The 21,106-nt window shown below is 55.2% G+C and overlaps 2 protein-coding genes across 4 annotated transcripts in view; one reads left to right on the top strand and one right to left on the bottom strand.

The window, feature by feature from the left end:
• Nucleotides 1-1,016: 1,016 nt before the first annotated feature.
• ARAF (A-Raf proto-oncogene, serine/threonine kinase) lies at nt 1,017-12,011 on the top strand. Of its 2 annotated transcripts, none has more exons than XM_047715020.1 (16): nt 1,017-1,198; nt 2,519-2,673; nt 2,834-2,937; nt 3,708-3,810; nt 3,904-4,058; nt 4,167-4,265; nt 6,361-6,502; nt 6,606-6,633; nt 6,724-6,869; nt 6,963-7,165; nt 8,892-9,068; nt 9,172-9,218; nt 9,685-9,803; nt 10,046-10,177; nt 11,057-11,191; nt 11,434-12,011. In XM_047715020.1, exons 2-16 carry the CDS (start codon nt 2,578-2,580, stop codon nt 11,566-11,568), a joined length of 1,821 nt encoding a protein of 606 aa, XP_047570976.1. In that variant the 5' UTR covers nt 1,017-1,198; nt 2,519-2,577; the 3' UTR covers nt 11,569-12,011. The 2 variants fall into 2 exon arrangements, with proteins under 2 accessions (XP_047570976.1, XP_047570977.1); XM_047715021.1 differs by having other exon boundaries at nt 2,479-2,673.
• The window catches only part of SYN1 (synapsin I), a 47,429-nt gene continuing 38,330 nt past the window's right edge, over nt 12,008-21,106 (bottom strand). Inside the window, exons 6-13 of one of the 2 annotated variants that reach the window (XM_047715008.1) lie at nt 17,750-17,812; nt 16,911-17,053; nt 16,738-16,812; nt 16,530-16,632; nt 15,261-15,407; nt 14,794-14,881; nt 14,115-14,700; nt 12,008-13,069 (exon numbers count right to left, since the gene is read on the bottom strand). In XM_047715008.1, coding sequence (XP_047570964.1) covers nt 12,934-13,069; nt 14,115-14,700; nt 14,794-14,881; nt 15,261-15,407; nt 16,530-16,632; nt 16,738-16,812; nt 16,911-17,053; nt 17,750-17,812 — 1,341 coding nt within the window. In that variant the 3' untranslated portion in view covers nt 12,008-12,933. The remainder of the gene's footprint in view (nt 13,070-14,114; nt 14,701-14,793; nt 14,882-15,260; nt 15,408-16,529; nt 16,633-16,737; nt 16,813-16,910; nt 17,054-17,749; nt 17,813-21,106) is intronic. The other variant, XM_047715009.1, reaches the window with a different exon arrangement.

Raw genomic sequence — 21,106 nt, 5'->3', positions numbered from 1 at the left:
ATCTTTAAAAAAAAAAAGAATGGCAATTTGTCCTCCAGCAAGAGAACTTGACAGCACTGTTTGTTATCCATAGTTTATCTCCAATTCACCTGGAGATCGGGGTAGCCATCTGCCCTTACCCAAAGGAAAAATAAAACACCTATCTCTTTGACAAGCAGGTTAACAACTTGGGGCCAAGAGCCTAGGTCAAATTCCTACCCAGATGAGGAGATAAGGGTACTAGACTCGTCTCGCGGATGTTTACACTTCAAAGAGATGGCTCCAAGGCCCCTGAGAACAACATTCCTGGGTAATGATATGGACAGGAGGCCTATTTAGCTTTTTACAAGATTTACATACATCTGGAAGGGAGAAGGAAAAAATGTTTACAAGTTTTCTAAAGGAAAAGCTCTAAGAAAAGGGAGGATGGAAAGCCTCATTCACTTTTGACACCAGGGAAAATTCAGCTTTTGAAAAATTCTTCACCCTACAATGTCTTCACACTTTCCCCTGCTCTGTGCCCCATTCCAGGTCCACACTTCACCTCCCCTCTTTAACATGGTCATCTATGACTAATCTCCCCCCAAATCCTTACCAAAGCCATTCCTCAAGTAAGCTGCACAGAATGGGGCAGGATGCTTCTGCTAGGGCCAGACACCCCGGCCCCGGCCCGACCTGAGACCCGCTGTTATCAAAAGCTATGACTACAAGTTTCTTAGAACTGGCAAACGTTGCAGTTCTGCGGTCTGATGGCAACTCACTTCAAATATGGTAAAACTGAGACAGGGAAAGACCAAATGGGTACCTAGGGCTTCGGGTCACTGGCCAAAAAAAGGGCACTTAAAGATTCCCCGCCCAGATTCAAGAACCCCTAGAGTCAGCCCCAAGTGGCTGAAAAAAATTCCAGCTTTACTCCAGCACGGCACAATGTGGGTTAAAGTCCACCGCGCGGCGCGCTCCACCCAACTGCGCCTGCGCGAGTTCGGACAGGCGAATTTGCCTCAGACCCTGACGTTTTAGGCAGCCCCTCCTAATCCGGAACACGACCCACATTCCGCCGGTCCTGCTTTGACAGGCGTGACCCTAACCCAATAAGGATGTAGAGGTGAATCCGGCGGAGCCAATGGTGAAAGTCCGAGGGGCGGTGGAGGCGGACTCAGCGAGGAAACAAGAAGACAGGCCCAAGATGGAGGCGGCGGTAGCCGTAGCGGCGTGACAGGTGAGGGCGGGTCCGGCGGGGTTAGGTTTCTGGAGCGACCGCCGGGCACAGGCAGGGAGCCGGGACCGAAAGCTTAGCTCCAGGATGGCTTCGCCTGGACGCCGGCGCCCCCCGCCCGGAACCGGAGGAGTGGTTTGACCTGGGGCGAGACCATCGTCGACAGCGGGGGTGGGGTGGGTAGACAGGAATAGGGGTGCAAGGCTGCGGGGGATGGTTTCGCCCGTCGCGTGTGGCAGTGCGCCTGCGCAGAGCCGGAAGGCCCTCGGTAGGCGGGGCCGGGCTGAATGGGACCTGGGCTGTGGTGTGCCGGGACTCCCTCTAAACCTCCTTGAGATGTCTTGATAACCCTGCCCTGCCGGCAATGGGGAGTGCGTGGAGCTGTGGTTTACTAGTCGCGACCCACTGGGAGAATGTTTGAGGATTTCTCCGTTACTCTTTAACCCTACCCAGCCTCCTTCCATTGATAGCAGTAATAGGTCTGTGACCCCTTCATTAGTTAGGGGGGAGTTTGGACCCCTCCACCCCCGCTTTCAACCTGTTTATCTCATCTCGATAGTGTTTGGTAATGCACCATTTCCCTCCATTCCCCCATGACAGTGTTTGGTGATGTCCATTATCCATACTTCTCCCCACTACAGTCCCTTCAGCACAGTTTCTGCTGAGCCCCTATGAAGTCCCCATCATAGTCTGATGACAGCCATTAGCCACCTAACAGTGTTTGAGAGCCTGCCATCGTTACAGCCCAGGGCTTAGGGATTCCCCCAGGGCCCCTAAGAACACCGTTTGGTGCGGTTCCCATTTCCCCCCAACTAAGGGCAGTATCTGATGATCTCTTCCATTTCTTTCCCATCATCCTGTCTGTGACTCCTCCCTCACCACAGTATCTGGTAACCACCCTTTCTCCATCAAAAAGCCAGGACACCCTGTTCTTGTCCTTATGGACGTGACACGCCCAACTGCAGTGTGGTTTGACTTCCTTGTTACCCCCCCAGCACAGAGACTGGGTACGCCTGTGCACTCCAGGACAGTATGTGCTGCCTCTCCTTGTGTCATTACTCCCCTCTCCTCTGCCCCCACCCCATGCAGTGAATCCTAGACCTTGGCCCTTAAAATAGTGAGACAAACAACAGGAGAGCAGCCTGAGCAGAGGAGAGACTGGATGAGTTCGAGGTGTTTACAAGATCCCTTGGCCTTTGTGTGTAGATTGAGCAACAGCGGGGAGGGGGTGATGTGGAGCCTGGACATTGAAATTTTTTTTGTCCCTGCCACTTTGCTTCCAGACTATCATTACTGGACCTCTGAATTCTTCCTGTGTTCTAGGAGCCCCATGGCACCTGCTCAGCCCCACCTCAACCCGTCTTGACAAAGTCCTAGGCTCCATGGAGCCACCACGGGGCCCCCCTGCCAATGGGGCCGAGCCGTCCCGGGCAGTGGGCACTGTCAAAGTATATTTGCCCAACAAGCAACGCACGGTGGTGAGTCTGACGGGCAAAGCTGGCAGGAGGTCGGGGCAGATCCAGTTGTGACTGGGGGTGGGGGGAGGAGGCTTCTACAGAGGCTGGGCAGAGTCGGCTGGGGCCCATGTTGGGCACTGACCACCCCTTCCATCCCCCGTGTGCACACACAAATGCATAGGTGACTGTCCGGGATGGCATGAGTGTCTACGACTCTCTAGACAAGGCCCTCAAGGTACGGGGTCTCAATCAGGATTGCTGTGTGGTCTACCGGCTCATCGAGGGGTAAGTGTGCCCCCACCCCACCACTTCACCTCCCTCCACTGGGCTCCCCAGCCTCCCATCCCCTCCTTGGAGGCCCCTGACTCCTTCCCTCTGTCGTGTAGTGTCCTGTTAGTCTTCCCTTAAGCTCAGTGAATTCACGAGTGCGTGCAGCTTTTGTTTCATAACATCATTCATTCATCGGCCTTTGAGGCCAGCAGCTCGTCTCTCCTTGGCCCTCAGGTCCTTGCCCAGCTCCTGCACCCCATGTGGGAGTTCGTCTGTGGTGTTCTTTCACGATTTCATCTGTTTGCCAGCTCTCTGCGTCCTCCGCTTCCTCATTCTCGGTCGGTCTGCCGAACTGGGCCATGGCAGCCTTCCATTTATTCCTCTGTCCTGGGCTTCCTGAACTGTTTTATTCCATGCCCGCATGGCTTTTTATTTGTCGTCTCAGTGCCGGTCGGCCATTTTTTTCAGGGGCTTGCTGAGTGCTTCTGAGATTTCGTGGCTTATTCCCCCTCACCTTGTGGTTAAGAGCATGGACTCTTGACGCTGGCCAGCCATTCACAGCCTTTGTGGCCTTGGGCCAGTGACTTGAATCCCTCTGAGCCTCCGTTTCCTCATCTGTAAAATGGGGGCAAGGATAGTAACTAGTTCCTAGAGTTGCCGTGATGAAAATGAAACACGTCAGATGTTGCTCCATGGATGGTGGGTGTGGAGGGACTTTTGGGGGTTCCCTTCCTCCCACAATCTCTGTCCACCCTCTCACTCACTGCCTTCCATGTTTCGTACAGGCGAAAGACAGTCACCGCCTGGGACACGGCCATTGCCCCCCTGGATGGAGAGGAGCTCATTGTAGAGGTCCTCGAAGATGTTCCACTGACCATGCACAATTTTGTGAGTGTGGAGTGGAGAGTCGGGGCAGACTGTGGGCATGGGGCAGGGAGGTTCCTTGACCAGGCCTCAACTTTCCCTGCTCTGTGGCAGCAGGTACGGAAGACGTTCTTCAGCCTGGCATTCTGTGACTTCTGCCTTAAGTTTCTGTTCCACGGCTTCCGCTGCCAAACCTGTGGCTACAAGTTCCACCAGCATTGTTCCTCTAAAGTCCCCACAGTCTGTGTTGACATGAGCACCAACTGCCGACAGTGAGCCTGGCCTATGGTGGGTGGGGGAATGGGGATGACAGACGCCACAGGGTTCTTACAGATAGCTGACCCTTGTCCTCTTGCTCCATCCCCTTAAATGCTCTCAAGGTTCTACCACAGTGTCCAGGATTTGTCCGGAGGCTCCAGACAGCACGAGGTTCCCTCGAACCGTCCCCTGAATGAGCCGCTAACCCCTCAGGGTCCCAGGTAGGGATGCCTTAGCTGAAGGCCTGTTGTCGGGAGAAAAAGATCTGGAGGCCTTTGTAGATCATAAGCCGTACTTCATTCATTTGTTTATTTGCACACATTTATTGAGCACGTATAGGTGTGGAGCTGTAGGACCTTTGGCAAGTCACCTAATCTTTCTGGGCTACAGTTTTCTCTTCTACAAAGAGGGGATAATAATACTTTTTACCACATAGCGTTCTGGTGAGAATTTAAATGTGTTAAGGTGTATCCAGTGCTTAGAATGAGATCTGGTAGAAAATAAGAAGTCCTTATTAATTACAAGGACATATATATAAGTATCTAACTATTTCGTTAATTCTTACAGTATAATCATGCTCAAGCCTTTCCATTTTGAAATACATATTCGTAAATTCCCTTTTATTTCTCTTTTAAGTTCAGTATTATAATACTGTAGTATTTTTTTAAAAGATTTTATTTATTTATTTGACAGAAAGAGACAGCGAGAGAGAACACAAGCAGAGGGAGTGGGAGAGGGAGAAGCAGGCTTCCCGCCGAACAGGGAACTTGATGTGGGGCTCAATCCCAGAAACTTGGGATCACAACCTGAGCCAAAGCCAAACACTTAACCGACTGAGCCACCCAGGCGCTCCAATACTGTAGTATTTCTATATTAAAGTATATTATTGCTCTAAGATAGCACAAATTTATAAAATATACATTGTATTTGTCTGTATATTGTAGGATGTATTCATATGGTACATTATATTAATATATCATGTGTTCTATGTACACTATATAATATAAAACATTTTTATGCAACATAAAATAATGTAGGGCATTATGTTACTTTTAATTATGCATATATGTGGATTACCTATGCATTTCATTTCAGGATAGTGAAAGGAACATTTAAAAATACATTTGTGGGGCTTTTGGGTGACTCAGTCATTAAGTGTCCGCCTTCGGTTCAGGTCATGATCCCAGGGTCCTGGGATCGAGTCCCACATTGGGGTCCCTACTCATCGGGAAGCTTGCTTCTCCCTCTCCCAGTCCCCCTGCTTGTGTTCCTGCTCTTGCCATCTCTGTCTATCAAATAAATAAATAAAATCTTTAAAAAAATAGATACAATAAAAATTAAAAATAAAAATGCATTTGTGACATCAAAATATATATAACATATATCTTTATGTATTTACATCTACGTATAACATACACAGTTGACCCTTGAACAGCATGGGCTTGAACTGCGTGCGTCCACTAACACGTGGATTTTTTACGTGCAGTATTATAAATGTATTTTCTCTTATGATTTTCTTACAAACATTTTCTTTAGCTTACTCTTATCATAAGCATACAGTATATAATACATAAAACATACAAAATACATGCTTAATCGACTGTTTATGTTATCACTAAGGCTTCTGGTCAGTAGTAGGCTCTTAGTGGTTAAGTTTTTGGGGAGCCAGAAGTTACACGTGGACGTTCACCTGGGCAGGGGGTCAGTGGTGCCCCTAATTCCTACATTGTTCAAGGGTCCGCTGTGTAATGTTACTGCAATACACATATTTGGAAACATTGGTATCTTAATACATATAATATGTTATATATTATATAACAACATATTTGAGTAGTGCACACAGTTAGAAGATAATACATATTACTTTTTTCCCCCCTATGTTGTGTCGCTTGCTGTTCCTCCTTTAGGTCTTTACTCAGATGTCCCCTTGGGGAAGCCTTTCCAGATATCACCCATGATACTTTCTGTCTACTTGTGTTGCTTCATTTTTTTTTCTTTATTGTACCTTTCACCAATGGACATATTAAATATTCTTCTTCTTCTTTTTTTGGGGGGGGGCGCTCTCTCCTCACTGGAACATCAGCCCTACGAGGGCAGGAACTTGTTTTTGTTTTGCCCATGGTTTTATTTCCACTACTTAGAATGCTCTCTGCCAGAGGGCAGGCCCCCAGTAAGTGGCTCTTGAGGAAACGAATGGCAATAGTAACAGTAGACGGTGACTGTGATCTACACATACGTTTACAGGGTTGGGGGGCAGCTTTCCTTGTTCTCGTGTTCATCCCACAGTGATTTCCCAGCCTTTACCCCCCCTTCCAGCTCCTGCACCCCACACCGAGACCCCGAGCACTTTCCCTTCCCCGCGCCGGCCAACGCCCCGCTCCAGCGCATCCGCTCCACATCCACTCCCAATGTCCACATGGTCAGCACCACGGCCGCCACGGACTCCAGCCTCATCCAGGTTGGTGGCAAGGGGATCGTTGCCCAAGGGCACCGGGCCGAGGAGAGTGCCGTTCCTCTTGGCTCCCGTGTGCCCTCTCTGACTCCCGGCCCTCTTCTTCCAGCTCACTACCCGGAGTTTCGGCACCGATGGTGAGTCCACCCCGCCCACCCCATGCCCGTGCCTCGCACCCCCTCACCCCCATGCCACCTCTGCTCACACCTCCCCCACAATGATCGCAGCTGCTGGTAGTAGAGGTGGTGGTGATGGAGCCCCCCGGGGGAGCCCCAGCCCAGCCAGCGTGCCCTCGGGGAGGAAGTCCCCCCATTCCAAGTCCCCGTCGGAGCAGCGGGAGCGGAAGTCCTTGGCCGATGACAAGAAGAAAGTGGTAAGCTCCAAGGGAGCCTTTGCTGGGGGCGCCACAGGCTGAGTGAGGAGGGAAGCGGGCAGGCCCCTGAGATGCTGCCCATGTGGCCCACAGAAGAATCTGGGGTACCGGGACTCGGGCTATTACTGGGAGGTGCCGCCCAGCGAGGTGCAGCTGCTGAAGAGGATCGGGACAGGCTCGTTCGGCACTGTGTTTCGTGGGCGGTGGCATGGCGATGTGGCCGTGAAGGTGCTCAAGGTGGCCCAACCCACAGCTGAGCAGGCCCAGGCCTTCAAGAACGAGATGCAGGTGCTCAGGTGAGATGACACGTGTGTGAGGCGGGGCAAAGGGATGGGGCGCCTCCCCGGGGAAGGGCTGAACTGGGGCGCTTCCCAAAGGTCAGCTGTGTTTGCGTTGTGTTAATGAGCTCTTTCTCAATCAGGGAATGTCCCTTTCCCCTCTGGGAAATGGCTTCGTTTCAAGGCCCTCTGATGATGATACTGTTTGTGTTCCGGTTGATACTGATATTAACTAATGTCTCCGCCTCCAAAACGTGCATCTTCTTATTTGCCCGGCACTGAAGTGGGTATGGCCAAGGCCGGCCACGTTACCAGGTGCCGTCACATTCATAGCTTGATGTTAAGCACATTGCCAGGAAGCCTTGGGCCCCTCCTTCCCCTCTGCTTGTGTTGCATTGGTAGCAGTAGGTTTATCCTGCTGGACTCCTGTTACTAATCACAGTCCTGCCATGATTTAAAGAATGGTGGGTGTTGTTTCACTTGATTATGTCCTTGTTTCATTAACGGTTGTAATTCTCTGCTTAATACGCCCCTCATACTGTATCAGTTCATTTGCCCTGAGAAGCCCTGGTGTTCCTCTTCTGCCGCTCTGGTTACTACCTACCACTCCTGGGCTTGCTGACGTGGGTGTGCCCTCTGACCAATGGGTACAGGTACATTACAGAGTTGATGTTCTCATCATTTCTTGTGCCATTTTAACATTTATCCTCATTATGGACACCACAGTAAGAAAACTTTTATTCTCTTCCTCTCTGTGAAATGATTGGAGCCCACTGCTAGCCTGTATCACATTAATATTTTAACCGTAATCAGACCACTGTGAAGAGCGCTCCTGTCCTCCGTTACCCACTGTGACATGAGCAAAATCGCAGAGCACTGTCGGTGTTCGCATTTGTGTTGCCATTATACCTGCGGTGACTCCTTTTGTATGGAGGGAAGGTGTCCTCCTAAACCAGAGCGGTGGCGTCTGTTCACCGTGACGCAGTTTCTTTGAGGTAGACTCAGGCACCCAGTGGCAATAACGAGGACAGTGACATTTTCAGGGTGCTTAGCTCTGGTAGGTGCTGTTCCAAGTGCCTTACAGATCATTTGGTTCCCATTCTTGCCAATATCCCTATAAGGTAGCTAGTATAATGATCATAGTTTTGCAGTTGAGGAACGTGAGGCACCGAGAGGTTAAGTGTCATCCCTGAGGTTGCACAGTGAGTACCTGGGGAAGCCTGGATTGGAACACAGGATCTAATCTGAGTCTTAACTCCGAGCTCTATACTTCTAAGCCTCTCGTGGCAATTAACAGGAAATAGTCACACGTTACTGGGTATCTTTACTGGCATCTGTCAGTATCAGGCTGCTGTATCAATGAAGAAGGTTGGCATTCCACTCTCTTGTCTATAAAATGGTCACAGGCCCAGGTCAGGGTTGGAGGTTGGCAGGTGTTGATGACGTAGAGCCACTGGTCGATAGAGGGGCGGGGAGGGGGCAGTAGTCTCTCTCTCCTGCTTCTGTTGGGAGACTCGGCTGAGGAAGTTGGGGACATACGCCACCCCCACCAGGAGGGAATCCCCGCCCATCAAGCGTATCTCACAAATGCACTGAGTCTGGTGGCAGTCTGGCCCTGAGCCTCCTGAAAGGGCGGAAATGCTGACAGAGGGCAGCAGTGAATAGCCCCGTTTCTGATGCTCCGAAAGTGAGTGATGGTTGCTCTTTTTCCTTCCTGTCCTGGTACTGCCCTCCCTGCCTGTAGGAAGACCCGTCACGTCAACATCTTGCTGTTCATGGGCTTCATGACGCGGCCGGGATTTGCCATCATCACGCAGTGGTGTGAGGGCTCCAGCCTCTACCACCACCTGCACGTGGCCGACACTCGCTTCGACATGGTCCAGCTCATCGACGTGGCCCGGCAGACTGCCCAGGGCATGGAGTGAGCCTCCCGGCCTGGGGACAAAGGGGGGGTGGCAGGAGGCTTGGGGTGGGGAGAGGAGGTAACCCCCCCACCAATCTGCCTTGCACTCCGACCCCTACAGCTACCTCCACGCCAAGAACATCATTCATCGAGATCTCAAGTCTAACAGTATCTGCCTGTCCCTGTGCGCTGGCTGGGCTGGGGTAGGGGCTTAGCGGGGTGGCTCTTGTTGGGGGCCTTCTGGGGATGCATGGAAGGGTCATGTGGCACGTGGCTTAATAGGGCCTCTAAGGCGGGGGGAGTCTCTTGGTCAGGCTCAAGGCTGTGGCTGGTTTCGGTGCTGTTGTTGGGGACTTTGGGCAGGGTCCAAGGTTTGGGAGCTGTGGAGGGCATGGCAAGTCTGAAGCCCCACTTGAGGCGCTTCCTGGTCAGGAGTCATGGGGTGGGGGGTAGCATAAGGGGCAATAATTGGGAGTTCCCTACCCAAGTCAAGATTGTAGCTAGTTTGTATGATACGGGGGGCTTCTGGTCAGGGTCGGGGCAAGATTGGTGTGGGGGCATCCGTGGGAACCGCCCAGTCAGGATGGGAGATGTGGCTTTTGGGAGCTCCTGTAGTGGTCCTTGACCCTGGTGGACATCTTCCTACATGAGGGGCTCACAGTGAAGATTGGTGACTTTGGCCTGGCCACAGTGAAGACACGGTGGAGTGGGGCCCAGCCCTTGGAGCAGCCCTCGGGCTCCGTGCTATGGATGGTGAGTTGGGCCAGGCTGGACTGGGGCCATCTGGGTAGGAGCTTGGGTGACTGGGGCGGGATGCGGGGAGCTGAGTGGGGATGGGAATGCTTGTGCCAGATGAGGGTGTCTAGACTGCTCATGCTTCGCCTCACATGGGTGATCTGAGTTGTACCCAGTGTGGCTGGTGGGATCTGGGAGTGTGGCCGGCCATTGGCTGACCTCTGTGGTCCCCCTGCCTGGTCTGGTCTGCCCTATTGAAGGCGGCTGAGGTGATCCGTATGCAGGACCCGAACCCCTACAGCTTCCAGTCGGATGTCTACGCCTATGGGGTTGTGCTCTATGAGCTCATGACCGGCTCGCTGCCTTACAGCCACATTGGCAGCCGTGACCAGGTGAGCCCCATGCATCACCCACAGTCTCCCAGGCAGAGGAATCCTTTCAGCCTCCAAAGCCCAGACTTCCTCCTTTGTAAAGACCAAGAATTCCACACTTCCCCCGAGAAACCCAAAATCTTCTGGGCTGAGAACTCTCAGAATCCTCTGGTCTTCCCTACCTAGAATCCCCTCCTTCCCTACACATCGACAATCCTCTGGGTCCTTGAGGTCCAGAACCCCCGGAATCCCTTCTACCCAGAACCCGCCATGGCCCCAAACACCCAGAAGCCCTCTGGGGCTCTGGATACCTACAGTCCTCCAGTACCTACAGTTCTCCAAATCTCCCAAGTCCCAAAGCCTTGGGTATCTGCCAGGCTTTCAGGGCCCTGGAACCCATGGTACTCTGGGCCCCAGGCTCTCCCGAGTTCTCCAGGTTGAAGGCCTGGAATCTTCCAGGCCCTCAGAAACCTGGGGTCCTCTAGGCTCTAAGAACCGAGCACTCACAATCCTACAGGCCACATGGACCCATAGTTCTCTAGGCCCCAGACCCCTGCAGAAATACAGGCCCCTGAGGTTTTGACTCCCCTAGCTCCTCCCAGACCCAGAACTTCATGTTTCCCCTGACTCAGTAGGCTTGTAAGCCCCCAGAAACCTGTGAGGTCAGGGATACCTGTAATTTTGGATTTCCCCCAAGCTTCAGTCCCTCTGTTCTGCAGAGAAGCCCTGTGTTCAGAGACCCAGTGTCCTTGGATCCACTGCATCCCCATAGCACTCCAGATCCCAATACCCAGAGTGACCTAGTTTCCCCCAAAAGGAGCCCCCAAAGCCCCTTTAGAGCCACAATTCCCTCAGCCTCCCAGCCCACACCTCCAGACCACCCCATTCCTGTCCCTCCAGATTATCTTTATGGTGGGCCGTGGCTATCTGTCCCCGGACCTCAGCAAAATCTCCAGCAACTGCCCCAAGGCCATGCGGCGCCTGCTGTCTGACTGCCTCAAGTTCCAGCGGGAGGAACGTCCCCTCTTCCCCCAGGTGGGCCGGGCAGGAGGGTTGGACGCACTGGGGAGGGTGAGTCTGAGGAGGAGGACGAGTCTGAGGTGTCCGTGGGAATTGCACAAGTTCAAGGCTTTGAAGCGTATGGTGTGAGTGTGTGTGTGTGTGTGTGTGTGTGTGTGTGTGTGCATGCATGTGTGCTTCCCCTGTAGGCTGGGGTTTGTAGCTGTCGGGGTGCCTACATGGCTCTGGACATCCCCCTAACCTGCCCCTGCCCCCAGATCCTGGCCACGATTGAGCTGCTGCAGCGGTCACTCCCCAAGATTGAGCGGAGTGCCTCTGAACCCTCCTTGCACCGCACCCAGGCTGATGAGTTGCCTGCCTGCCTCCTCAGCGCAGCCCGCCTCGTGCCTTAGGCCCTGCCCCCAGCGGCCAGGGAACCCATCTCAGCCTGCCACGCCAAGGAGCCCTGCCCACCAGCCAGCCAGTGTTCTGTTTCTGCCCTGATAACTGCCTCAGGATCCACCCATCCCCGTCCTGGGAGATGAGGGTGTCCCCATGTGCTTTTCCAGCTCCTCTGGAATTGGGGGACCCCCAAAGACCAATACCCCTGCTTCCTCTAATTTGGTTTCCTCTTGGCTTTGGGGATACTTCTAAATTTGGGAGCTCCTCCATCTGCAATGGCTGGGATTTGTGGCAGGGGTTCCACTCAGAACCTCTCTGGAATTTGTGCCTGATGTGCCTTCCACTGGATTTTGGGGTCCCCAGCACCCCCTGTGGATTTAGGGGGGTCCCCTCTGTGTCTTCCCCACCATTCAAGGACTCCCCTCTTCACCAAGAAGCACAGAATTCTGCTGGGCCTTTGCTTGTTTATTTTGCTTCCCGACTCTTCTCATGGGGTTCAGAGCCGCTGAAGGGTGGGGGTGAGTCCAGGCAAGGAGTGGTTGGAGGGGGGAGTGCGGACCACACAAACAGCGCCACTGCACGCATCACCACAGGCGGCACGATGAACGAAGACCACGTATGCCAAGCACGGCACGAGAGGAGGCCACGTCAGTCACAGACACAGACATCACGGCAAAGGTGGGGAAGTGGAGGACCACTGGCCCTCCATGTGCAAAGGATTCTGGGAGGATGGTTAGAGTTTGCATATTTAGAGATAGCTGTCAGAGGCAGGAAAGTGGGAGTATGGGTCCCTGGGGAACAGAAGGGTCCTAGCAGTGGGAGGACCTCCCAGTGTGAAGGAAAGGGGCTGGGGGTGGATAGTGGCATCTGATGAGGTGGCTCTCCAGAGATGGGACATCCATGGAGGTGCTCCAGGATAGGGGTTTCTTAAGGATTTCGGAAATTCTGATGGGGAACAAGGCATACTTGAGAGATCCAGGAGTAGGGTTTTCCGAGAATTCCAGGGCTCCGGGAGGGGACTGAGTGGTGTGAGGGCCAGAACGGGTTGCCTGGTATTTGGGAGCTTCTGGGAAGGAAAGTGCACTCTGTGGGGCCAGGAGTAGAGGTCTTCAGGAATTTGGAGGTTCTAAAACTGAAAAGTCTTGAGGTGGCGGGGACTGGGCTTTTAAAGGGACTTGGGGATTCCAAAAGTGGGAGTTGGAGTTAGGACCAAGAGTGAGGTTTCCCCAGGGAGTAGGGCATTCAGCGGAGTGAGAAGAGGGGTCTCGGACCAGGAGAGGGCTTCTCAAGGGATTTGGAGACTCCAAAAGTGAGAAATGGATTCGGGCCCAGAGAGGGGTTGCCCAGGAGGAATTAAGGGTTCTCAGGGTGGGGTGTCAGTCGGAGAAGAGGCTGGCGAAAGACTTCCTCAGGCTGCGGATGGTCTCAGCTTTCACCTCGTCCTGGCTAAGGCTGGGCCTGGGCGGGGCTGGTTCTGGAAGGTTGAAGGCATTGGTCAGAGACTGGGATTTGCTAGAGAGAGACAAGGTGGAGGCATGGGAGGAAGGGGGGGGAGGAAGGGAGGAAGGGGAGAGAAACATAATGTTACCCCAGGCCCGGCCCAGCCCTGCCCCTCTAGTCCTGGGGCTGTGCCTGTGACCCGCGCCCCCCCCCCCCCAACCACCATCACAGGCCTGGACCCTGATGGATCCTCAGGTGGAGTGGGGGAGCCCTGGGCCAGGCTGGGAGGACTTGGGTCTAGGGGGAAGTCAGGGCTTAGTGGAAAGAGCCCTGGGCTGAACCGCCTCCACATTCTAGGCTGGACTGGGAGGAGTGGCAGGTGAAGACGGGAGGGGAGCTTTCCAGTCTGGGTGAGGAGTCCCAGAGGGAGGGCGGTGGGGTATGCACCCAGGACAGGCTGGTGGAGGGTGGGGGTCTCCCTTAGGGGAGTGGTTGTGTGTGGCACGGAGGACTTTCGAGCTAAGGTGCGGGGGAGGTCTGGAGCGGACCAGAAAAGGTAGAGAGGACGGTGTGATGATTTGGGGGGAGACTGAGATGGCCCAGAAAGGAGCCTAGGGAAAGCACGAGGGCAGCTGGGAAGAGCACAAAGTGATTGGAGGACTGTGAATTGGGCCGGGAGGAGTTTGGGGGTTTGCCTGGGAGGAGTCCGTTTGGGCAGGAGAAGGGTGCGTTTTGCTGGGAAGGCTCCAGACAGGCCGGGAGGAAGATCTGCTGGGCAGGGAGATACTCAGGGAGGGTCAGCAAGGCGCCTGGGTTGGGCCTAGAGGGGCTGGGGGAGGGGGCTTTCCCAGGGGCCTATTTGGAGGACAAAAAGAAAAACAAGATTCTCTGGAATTCTGGAACAAATCTCTGGGATGGAGGGCAGGAGCCCCCAGGAACTGGGGTGAGGTTGGGGGGTGGATAGCTCGGAGGGTTCTGCTCAGACTGGAGATGGAACTCTCGGAACTCCCTGTATGGGACCTGGGTCCGAGGAGCCTGGGAGCTGGGGCCACTCTCCTGGTTCGGGAGCCTGTTTTAAGTGAGCAGCAAGGCGAGGGCTGCCGTGGGGTCCTCTTACTTGAGCTGGGGGTGCGGGGGTCCCCCGGCAGTGGCGGGTGGTGGCACGTCCTGGCTGGGTTTCTGGGCCAGCTGTGGCTTGGTGGGTCGTCCAGCAGGGCCCGGGCCACTGGGCCGAGGCTGCTGCGTGGTGGGTGGCCCAGTGCGGGGCATGGGACCTGCCTGGCTGGCCTGGCGTGTGGGGCCGGCAGGGCCCGGGGGTTTCTGGGGTGGGCCCTGGCGCTGCTGACCGCTCGGCGGGGCCCCCGAGGCCTTTGGCGGAGCCTGACCAGAGACGGATGTCTGACGGGTAGCCTGTGGGGGTCCCGCCTGGCGCTGGGGAGATGGGGAGGCAGGGGGGCGGGCTGCTGGAGGTGCCCCAGGGCCTCCTGCCACCGGCCGGGATTGGCGGCCTTGACCCTGGGTCATTGGTGGGGCCTGGGACACAGGCTGCTGGGGTGCTGATGTGGGACTTGGTAGGCGCTGGGGCAGGGGACTGCCAGCTGGGGGTCCGAGGCCCGAAAGGTGCTGCTGGCCCTGTGGGGGCGGGCGCTGCTGTAACGGGGGTCCCTGGCGTTGCGGGCCTGGGCCCGGCTGTGGAGGGCCACCTGAGGGACAGAAAAAGTGCACACGTGAGAGGCGTGGGGTGGGGGGTTGGTTGCCAGTCCCGTAGGGGCCCCGGAAGCTGGTCCCTCACTTACCCTGTGGTGGGGGTCGTTGCTGAGCCGGAGGCCCCGAGGGCTGCTGGGAGGTCTGGCGGCCCAAGGGCAGGGCCCCTGGGGACGGAGTCTGCGGCAGAGGAGCAGAGCAGGAGAGGTTCAAAATAGTTACCGGCCAGCCTGAGCCTCAGCCAATCAAAATGACACGGGCTCCCCCTGTGCTGGGTGTTGCCGCGTCTGTGGCTGAGCCGAGGGGATGTGGGGCTGTGTGTGTTTGGCGGGGGGCTAGTTCCCAGGGGGTGGCTGGGAGGCACTCAGGGTGTGGGGAATCAGGATAGCGGCTGTTTTATCATGTTTTAAAACCACTGGTCATTGCCGCCACACATGGGTCATGGCTGTGCCCTCTGCCTGCTGCTGATTAGCTCTGTGGTGGCGTGACCTGGGGCTGGCCGGCCCGCCACCAGCCTCCTCGGGCCAGCCTGGCCCTCTCCCAGCACTGGGGGCCTGACCTGGCTGTGGGACCCCCGGCCAGGGGAGGCATCCCGCTGCCGCTGCCTGGGTAGGGCCTGGGCCATCTTGTTGACCACCAGCTCGACGATGAGCTGCTTGTCTTCATCTTGGTGGTCCCCGATGAGCGGCATGGAAGAGCCCACCACCTAGGGAAGGAAATGGGGTCCAGTGAGGAGAGAGGCGGCAGGTCCCTGGGAGGGTGACAGTGACAAAGCGCCTTCTGTTTTGAAAGGCATGGGCTGCTGCTAAAGAAGCAGATTCAGGCTGAGAGACATGAGTTCTGCGGTGTGAGGAAGGCCTGTTGTTCACAAGGTAACTTACAGCTCAGGAAGGGGGGTGGGGGGCCTACAGCGCAGAGTAGAGTTCCTCGATCAGGCCCGTGGGGTATGGGGCCAAATCTGCACACACACACACACCCTCCCCCCCCACGTTTGGGGATGACCCCTGCAAGCTAAGGGTTGGGTTTTACATTTTTTAATTGTTGGGGAAAAAAAACCACAAGAAGATTCCATGCCGCGTGAAAATATATGAAGTTTAAATGTTTATGTCCATACAGTTTTAGGGGAACACAGCCGTGCCTGCCTTTCTTTCTTTCTTTCTTTCTTTCTTTCTTTCTTTCTTTCTTTTAACATATTGACTTCAGCTGCTTTTGCAGAGCGGCTGCAACGGAGACCACACAGCCCACAAAGCCTGAAATGTGCGCTGTCTGGCTCTTGACAGAAAACCTCACCAAACCCCGCTTTACAGTGTGCTCGGTGCTTGGTTGTTCACGAAGAACTCTGTGACTTATATGGTGCTTTACAGTTTACAAAGCCGCTGTCCTTTTCAAGGGACTAGGGGATACATGGTGTGTTTAGACTTTGGAAAGTGCTTTGCAAGGGCACCACTGTTTACAAAATGCCTTACCACAGATAAAGTGCTCCCTACCGTTTACCAAGCCCTCCACTTTTCAAGGAGCTTTAGAGTTTATAAATGGCTTTACTGTTTCCCAGAGGCACAGCTGTCTATAAAGAACTCTGGAATGTTGAAGTGCTTTGCTCTGATAACAGGGACCTCCCTCCCAGTTTACAGAGCTCCCTTTAAAAAAAAAAAAATAGTTTTATAAGGCACTTTGCTGTTCACATGGCATTTCCTACTTTATAAGGTGTTTTACAGTTTGCAGAAGGCTTTAGTAGCCCCCTGCTGGGCCATGGAGAGCTGCAGGATTCAGTCGCTACCAAGCGCCCACCGCTCCCTCCGTACCCCCACCACTTTCTGGGTGCTCCCACCTCAATGATGTGATCCCTTCCGTCCTTGCCGTGCAGTGCTTCTACTGCGCAGATGTCCAGTCCCCCAAAAATCTCTGAGCATGTATCCACCCATAGCTTGTACCTGCCGAGATGGGGAGCAAGGCAGCCTGTCAGCGCCTGGCTTGGGGCATGCCACGCTTACCCCCCCTCCCAACCTGCCCTCCAGCCAGGCCTGGGTCACCCCTACCTGTCAGACATGGCAATCTGTTCGAGCATCGCAGAGCCGGTGTTGGTCTTCCAGTTTCCTGACACTGACGTCCTCCTGGGGTGGGGGGCAAGAGGAGAGAGGACAGAAGCTCAGGGGAGCCTGGGCTGCCCAGGGCAGGGGACCCCGACCCCGGCCCTGGTCTCTTCACTCACATGTAGGCTTTGTAGTTCTGCCCGATCTTCTGGACGCGCACATCATATTTGGCATCAATGAAGGGCTCGGCGGTGGCGTACGTCTTGGTCAGCGCTACAACGCTTGCGATGTCCTGGAAGTCATGCTGGTTGTCCACTTTGACCTGTGGGGGCAGGGTGGGGATCGGGGCCTGCTGAGGATAGGGCAGCCATGGGCCGTGGGGAGGCCTCTGGGTGGGGGCGTGCATTCCGATGGCCCTGGGGAGCTGAGTACAGAGTTTTTACATGGAGGCAACAGACACACAGGTGGGGAGATGTGACTTGAAACATACTGAAAATGATTGAATTGTCCACTTTAAGTGGGTAAGTGTTATGGGCAGTGACTTTCATCTCAGTAAAGCTGTGCGTGGGAGTGCCCAGACCCAAAGTCAGTAGTCCACACAACAGGAAAGCACACAGAAGCACAGACACGAACATACACATCCTAAGTCTGTTTCCTACATACACAGCACCAGGGTCGTCGGGGGATGGAAAGCATACAGGACCTTAAGACCCTGGAACATGAAAGATCACATGCTGTGTGTTCAACTCAGAGGCATGCATCCACAGAGACACAAAGCAGGATGCACGAACAAAAGAACAGGACACACAGAACTGGTCGAATGTCTGACAAAAGACTGGGCCACCATAATCTAAGAATGCAAGGGAAACAATACACATCAATAAAGATGCTCCAGGACACACAAGCGTACAGAATGACTGGGGTGCATTGACTATGCAATATACACGTACACACATATGCATGATGCCAGGAGTGTGCACCATACACACACACACACACACCCCATCTGGGGACTCACCTTGCCCATCCCGGAGTGTGCATGCCCCATCTTCACCACCACAGGGTACGTCGTGCTGCTGAGCTGGTTGGGGGGGGGGGAAGGCAGAGCATGGTCAGGGCTGGGGGTCCGATCGCCAGGGGTGGGGGATGGCACTGAGAGAAGCCCATTTAGCGGGAGCCACATCAGGAACCACTTCCCAGAAGAGGCGAGTTAGAGACAGACAGCAGCAAGGGTGTCACACAGCGTCTCTGAGCCCAGAATCGAACTCTGAGCCCTGCCTGCCCATCCCTCCCTCCACTACCCCCAAGTGCCAGACATCCCGCCTCTGCTTTCCCGGGCAGAGGCATGGGATAGGGGTGGGGGACTTTTCCGGAAAAGGGAAAGTTTGTTTTGACAGTGAATGGATGATAGAGAAGTGAGTGTGTGCATGTGCGTGCACGGGGGTGTGGTGGTGAGCACACAGTAACCAGACCCCTCAGCCAGGCCTCGTGTGTGAGCATCAGTCATACACAGACGCAACCTACAGACCTGCACACAAACCCTCAGAACTCAGACCTACACAACAAACCCAGAGATTCCCACGCATGTCAGCACTCGCAAGATGGAAAGACCCAGAACCAATACAGACTCTGGGCACACTCTGCTCTCTGGCTACAGATATCCACATAGTTGTTCAGCCAGCCGGGTGCTCGCACTTTGGGGCAGGCGCTCCTGGCCAGCCTCCTTGCCCAGAAGCAGACACACACACACACACACACACACACACACACACGCACGCACGCGCGCGCAGCTCCTTTCCTCTCACCCAAACCTACCAGACAGAGGGACACACAACACGGAGGATTACCCATGCAATACAGAGACAACCCTCAGAACGCACCAGAGACACACACAACTGACAGGCACACACGACACAACTGGGCACAGACTCAACACTCACAGACACACACGCAACACTCCCAGGCATCCGCACAATGAACAGGACCCATGCCTCCTATAGAGATACCCACCTTTCTAGGTAGTCACATAACCACCCACACCATGCCCCTGGGGAGCAAAACATACATCTAGGGACACACACACACACACACACACACGCACGCATTCAGGTGTGAGGGTACCCTGAGTGCCCTGCGACCCTGGCTGGGGAGAGGGGGGTGGGGCCGGGCGCCCCCAGCTCGGGGGCCCTGCACCACCGCCCCCTCACCCTCTCGCCCTCTTGCCCGGAGAGATGGCTTTCCCGGAGGGGCTGCTGGGGGCGGCGGCGGCGGCTGCGGCGGTTCCCAGTTCCCGACAGGCACAGGAAGCCCGCAGGCTCAGGGTGACCGATTGACCTTCAGGCCTCACCCTCTCTCCCCGCACCCCCACCTTCCTCATTTCCCAAATGTCTGGCGTCATGACGGGGCCCTGAGAGGCACGGTGTTGGGACAGGGGTTACAGGGATCCTCTAGCTGGCATTCCAGGGTGACAATGCAGAGGCGGCGCTTGACGCAAGGCTCCAGCGCACACGCAGCTCGGAGCCGAACACCACGTCCACAATTACACGCGCAACCTCAACCCGCTCTGCAGAGGCGGACGGGCAACTCCCCGAAGCGACACGGAGCACGCGTGCGCCACGCAGAGGGGCACATGCCACCTAAAGGCACACACGCAGTTCTTGGAGGCAGAGACACAGGAGAGCTGCGCGTTAGTGCACACGCACCCGCCCACCCCACCGCCAATCCCCCAGGTTTCTAGGCCCCTCTTTTCATAAACATTCCCTGTTTGCGCTGGACCTGAGCCTGAACACAGCCCTGGGTGTCGGGTGTCGGTGCGCGATTGTGCTGGCCCATGTGTGCAGGAGGGCATGGAGCTTTGCTCTCTAGGATTCCCCCGGAGAGCCCTGCGTTTTGACTCTCAGCCTCTCCTCCTCCTCAGGCCACATGGCACCCCCAGGCAGGTCGCTGAACCTTCCCTGGGCCTCAGTTTCCTAATCTGTACAAGGGGTACAACGGAGGCCCAAAGCACTTGGCATGCTGTGGGCAATGGTGGGGCGTCTGCTCTGCATACCCGGCCGGCCCCACGGTCCCCCTCCACCACCCATCCGGCTCCCCCCGGGGGACCACACACCTGGATACCCCTCCTTGACGCCCCCCTCCCCCCCCCCCCGGTTTCAAAAAACCCGCACTACAAACCAGATGCCCAGAACCCCTCACGTGTAGACATGCAGCCCGACTTGGGGCTGACTCAGGCTGGGGAGTCAGAGCCGGCCTTGGGAAGCAGCGTCCATGAGGGGCTTTCCCTTCCTGCGCAGCTACCTCCGGCCAAGCGCTGACTTACTCAGCCCCTGCCTCATTCACTCTCCCTCCCCACTTTCACAACCGGCTTCCCCAAATTCCTGGTTTACTTCCCTTCCCCCCATCAGGGTCATTTCTTCATCCTCATTCCTTGGTTGGTGGCTCTTGACCCCTTGGTGTGTCGCATTTTCCTCATCTGCCTAGGGAGAGACGCAAGTCTGTGTCTACCGGGGAAGTTGGGAGGAAGAGATTAGTTATTTCAGGGAAAGTGCTTAGCGCGCTCTCTAGCTCACAGGAAGCCTCCTCCATCCTCAAAAAGCTTGGGGCGCCGTTATCAGCACAGGGGGGTGGGGGAAGGGGCAGCCAACATTGATTAACAAGGAAGCAGCTGGGATCAAAGCCCTCACCGAGATTTTAGAGCCGGGTTTAATACCCATAACAGCTGGTGGTGGTGGTGCTGGCCGAGCTTACCTCCCTGAGTTCTGCAAGCTTCAGGAGCAAGGGGGCAATGAAGACCAAATGGGAGAATTTATACAAAGAATATAGGGCACAGTGCGCAGTAAGTGTTCAGTTAGTGGCTGCCGGCATCGCTCCCATCACTATTATTATTGGTCTGCCTTCCCTGACTAACAAAGGACGTTAATGAGCCCTTAGAGCCCTTTCCCAGGACCCCAGTGAAGATTCAGGCAGCATCTGGAAGCTGGTGGGCAGGGATTGCCTCACCGCCCCCCCTCCCCTCCAGAGGTGTGGGAGGGTTGGTGGGGAAGGGGCAGGGCAGGATGGGAGGGGATCTGTTTTCTCCTGACTCACTGCCCTCTTTCCCCACCAGTGAACTATCCGCCCCCCAACCCCAATGCTCACTAATTCACTGGCACGTTCCCCACTTGCCGGGGCTGTGCCACGCCTCGGGTGAGAGCCTAGCACCAGTTAGCCTGGGTTCAAATCCCAGCCGTGTCCTGTGATCCTGGGAAAGTTCTCCAATCCCTCTATGCTCCTATTTCCTCATCTGTAAAATGGGAATAATACCGGTACCCATCTCAGAGGTTTTACTGTGAGCTTTCAGTGAGAAAAGTTATACTGAGTGCCTGGTACACAATTG

The sequence above is a fragment of the Lutra lutra genome, chromosome X (assembly GCF_902655055.1).
Source record: "Lutra lutra chromosome X, mLutLut1.2, whole genome shotgun sequence".
NCBI classification, from domain to species: Eukaryota; Metazoa; Chordata; class Mammalia; order Carnivora; family Mustelidae; genus Lutra; species Lutra lutra.
This window is presented reverse-complemented; position numbering and strand designations above follow the sequence as displayed.

Bases quoted from the DNA above. Each gene is read 5' to 3' on its own strand.
- ARAF (XM_047715020.1), top strand. From the start codon at position 2,578: ATGGAGCCACCACGGGGCCCCCCTGCCAATGGGGCCGAGCCGTCCCGG. The intron at 9,804-10,045 runs GTGAGTTGGGCC...GCCCTATTGAAG, and splicing joins CGGGCTCCGTGCTATGGATG to GCGGCTGAGGTGATCCGTAT. The intron at 11,192-11,433 runs GTGGGCCGGGCA...CCCTGCCCCCAG, and splicing joins AACGTCCCCTCTTCCCCCAG to ATCCTGGCCACGATTGAGCT.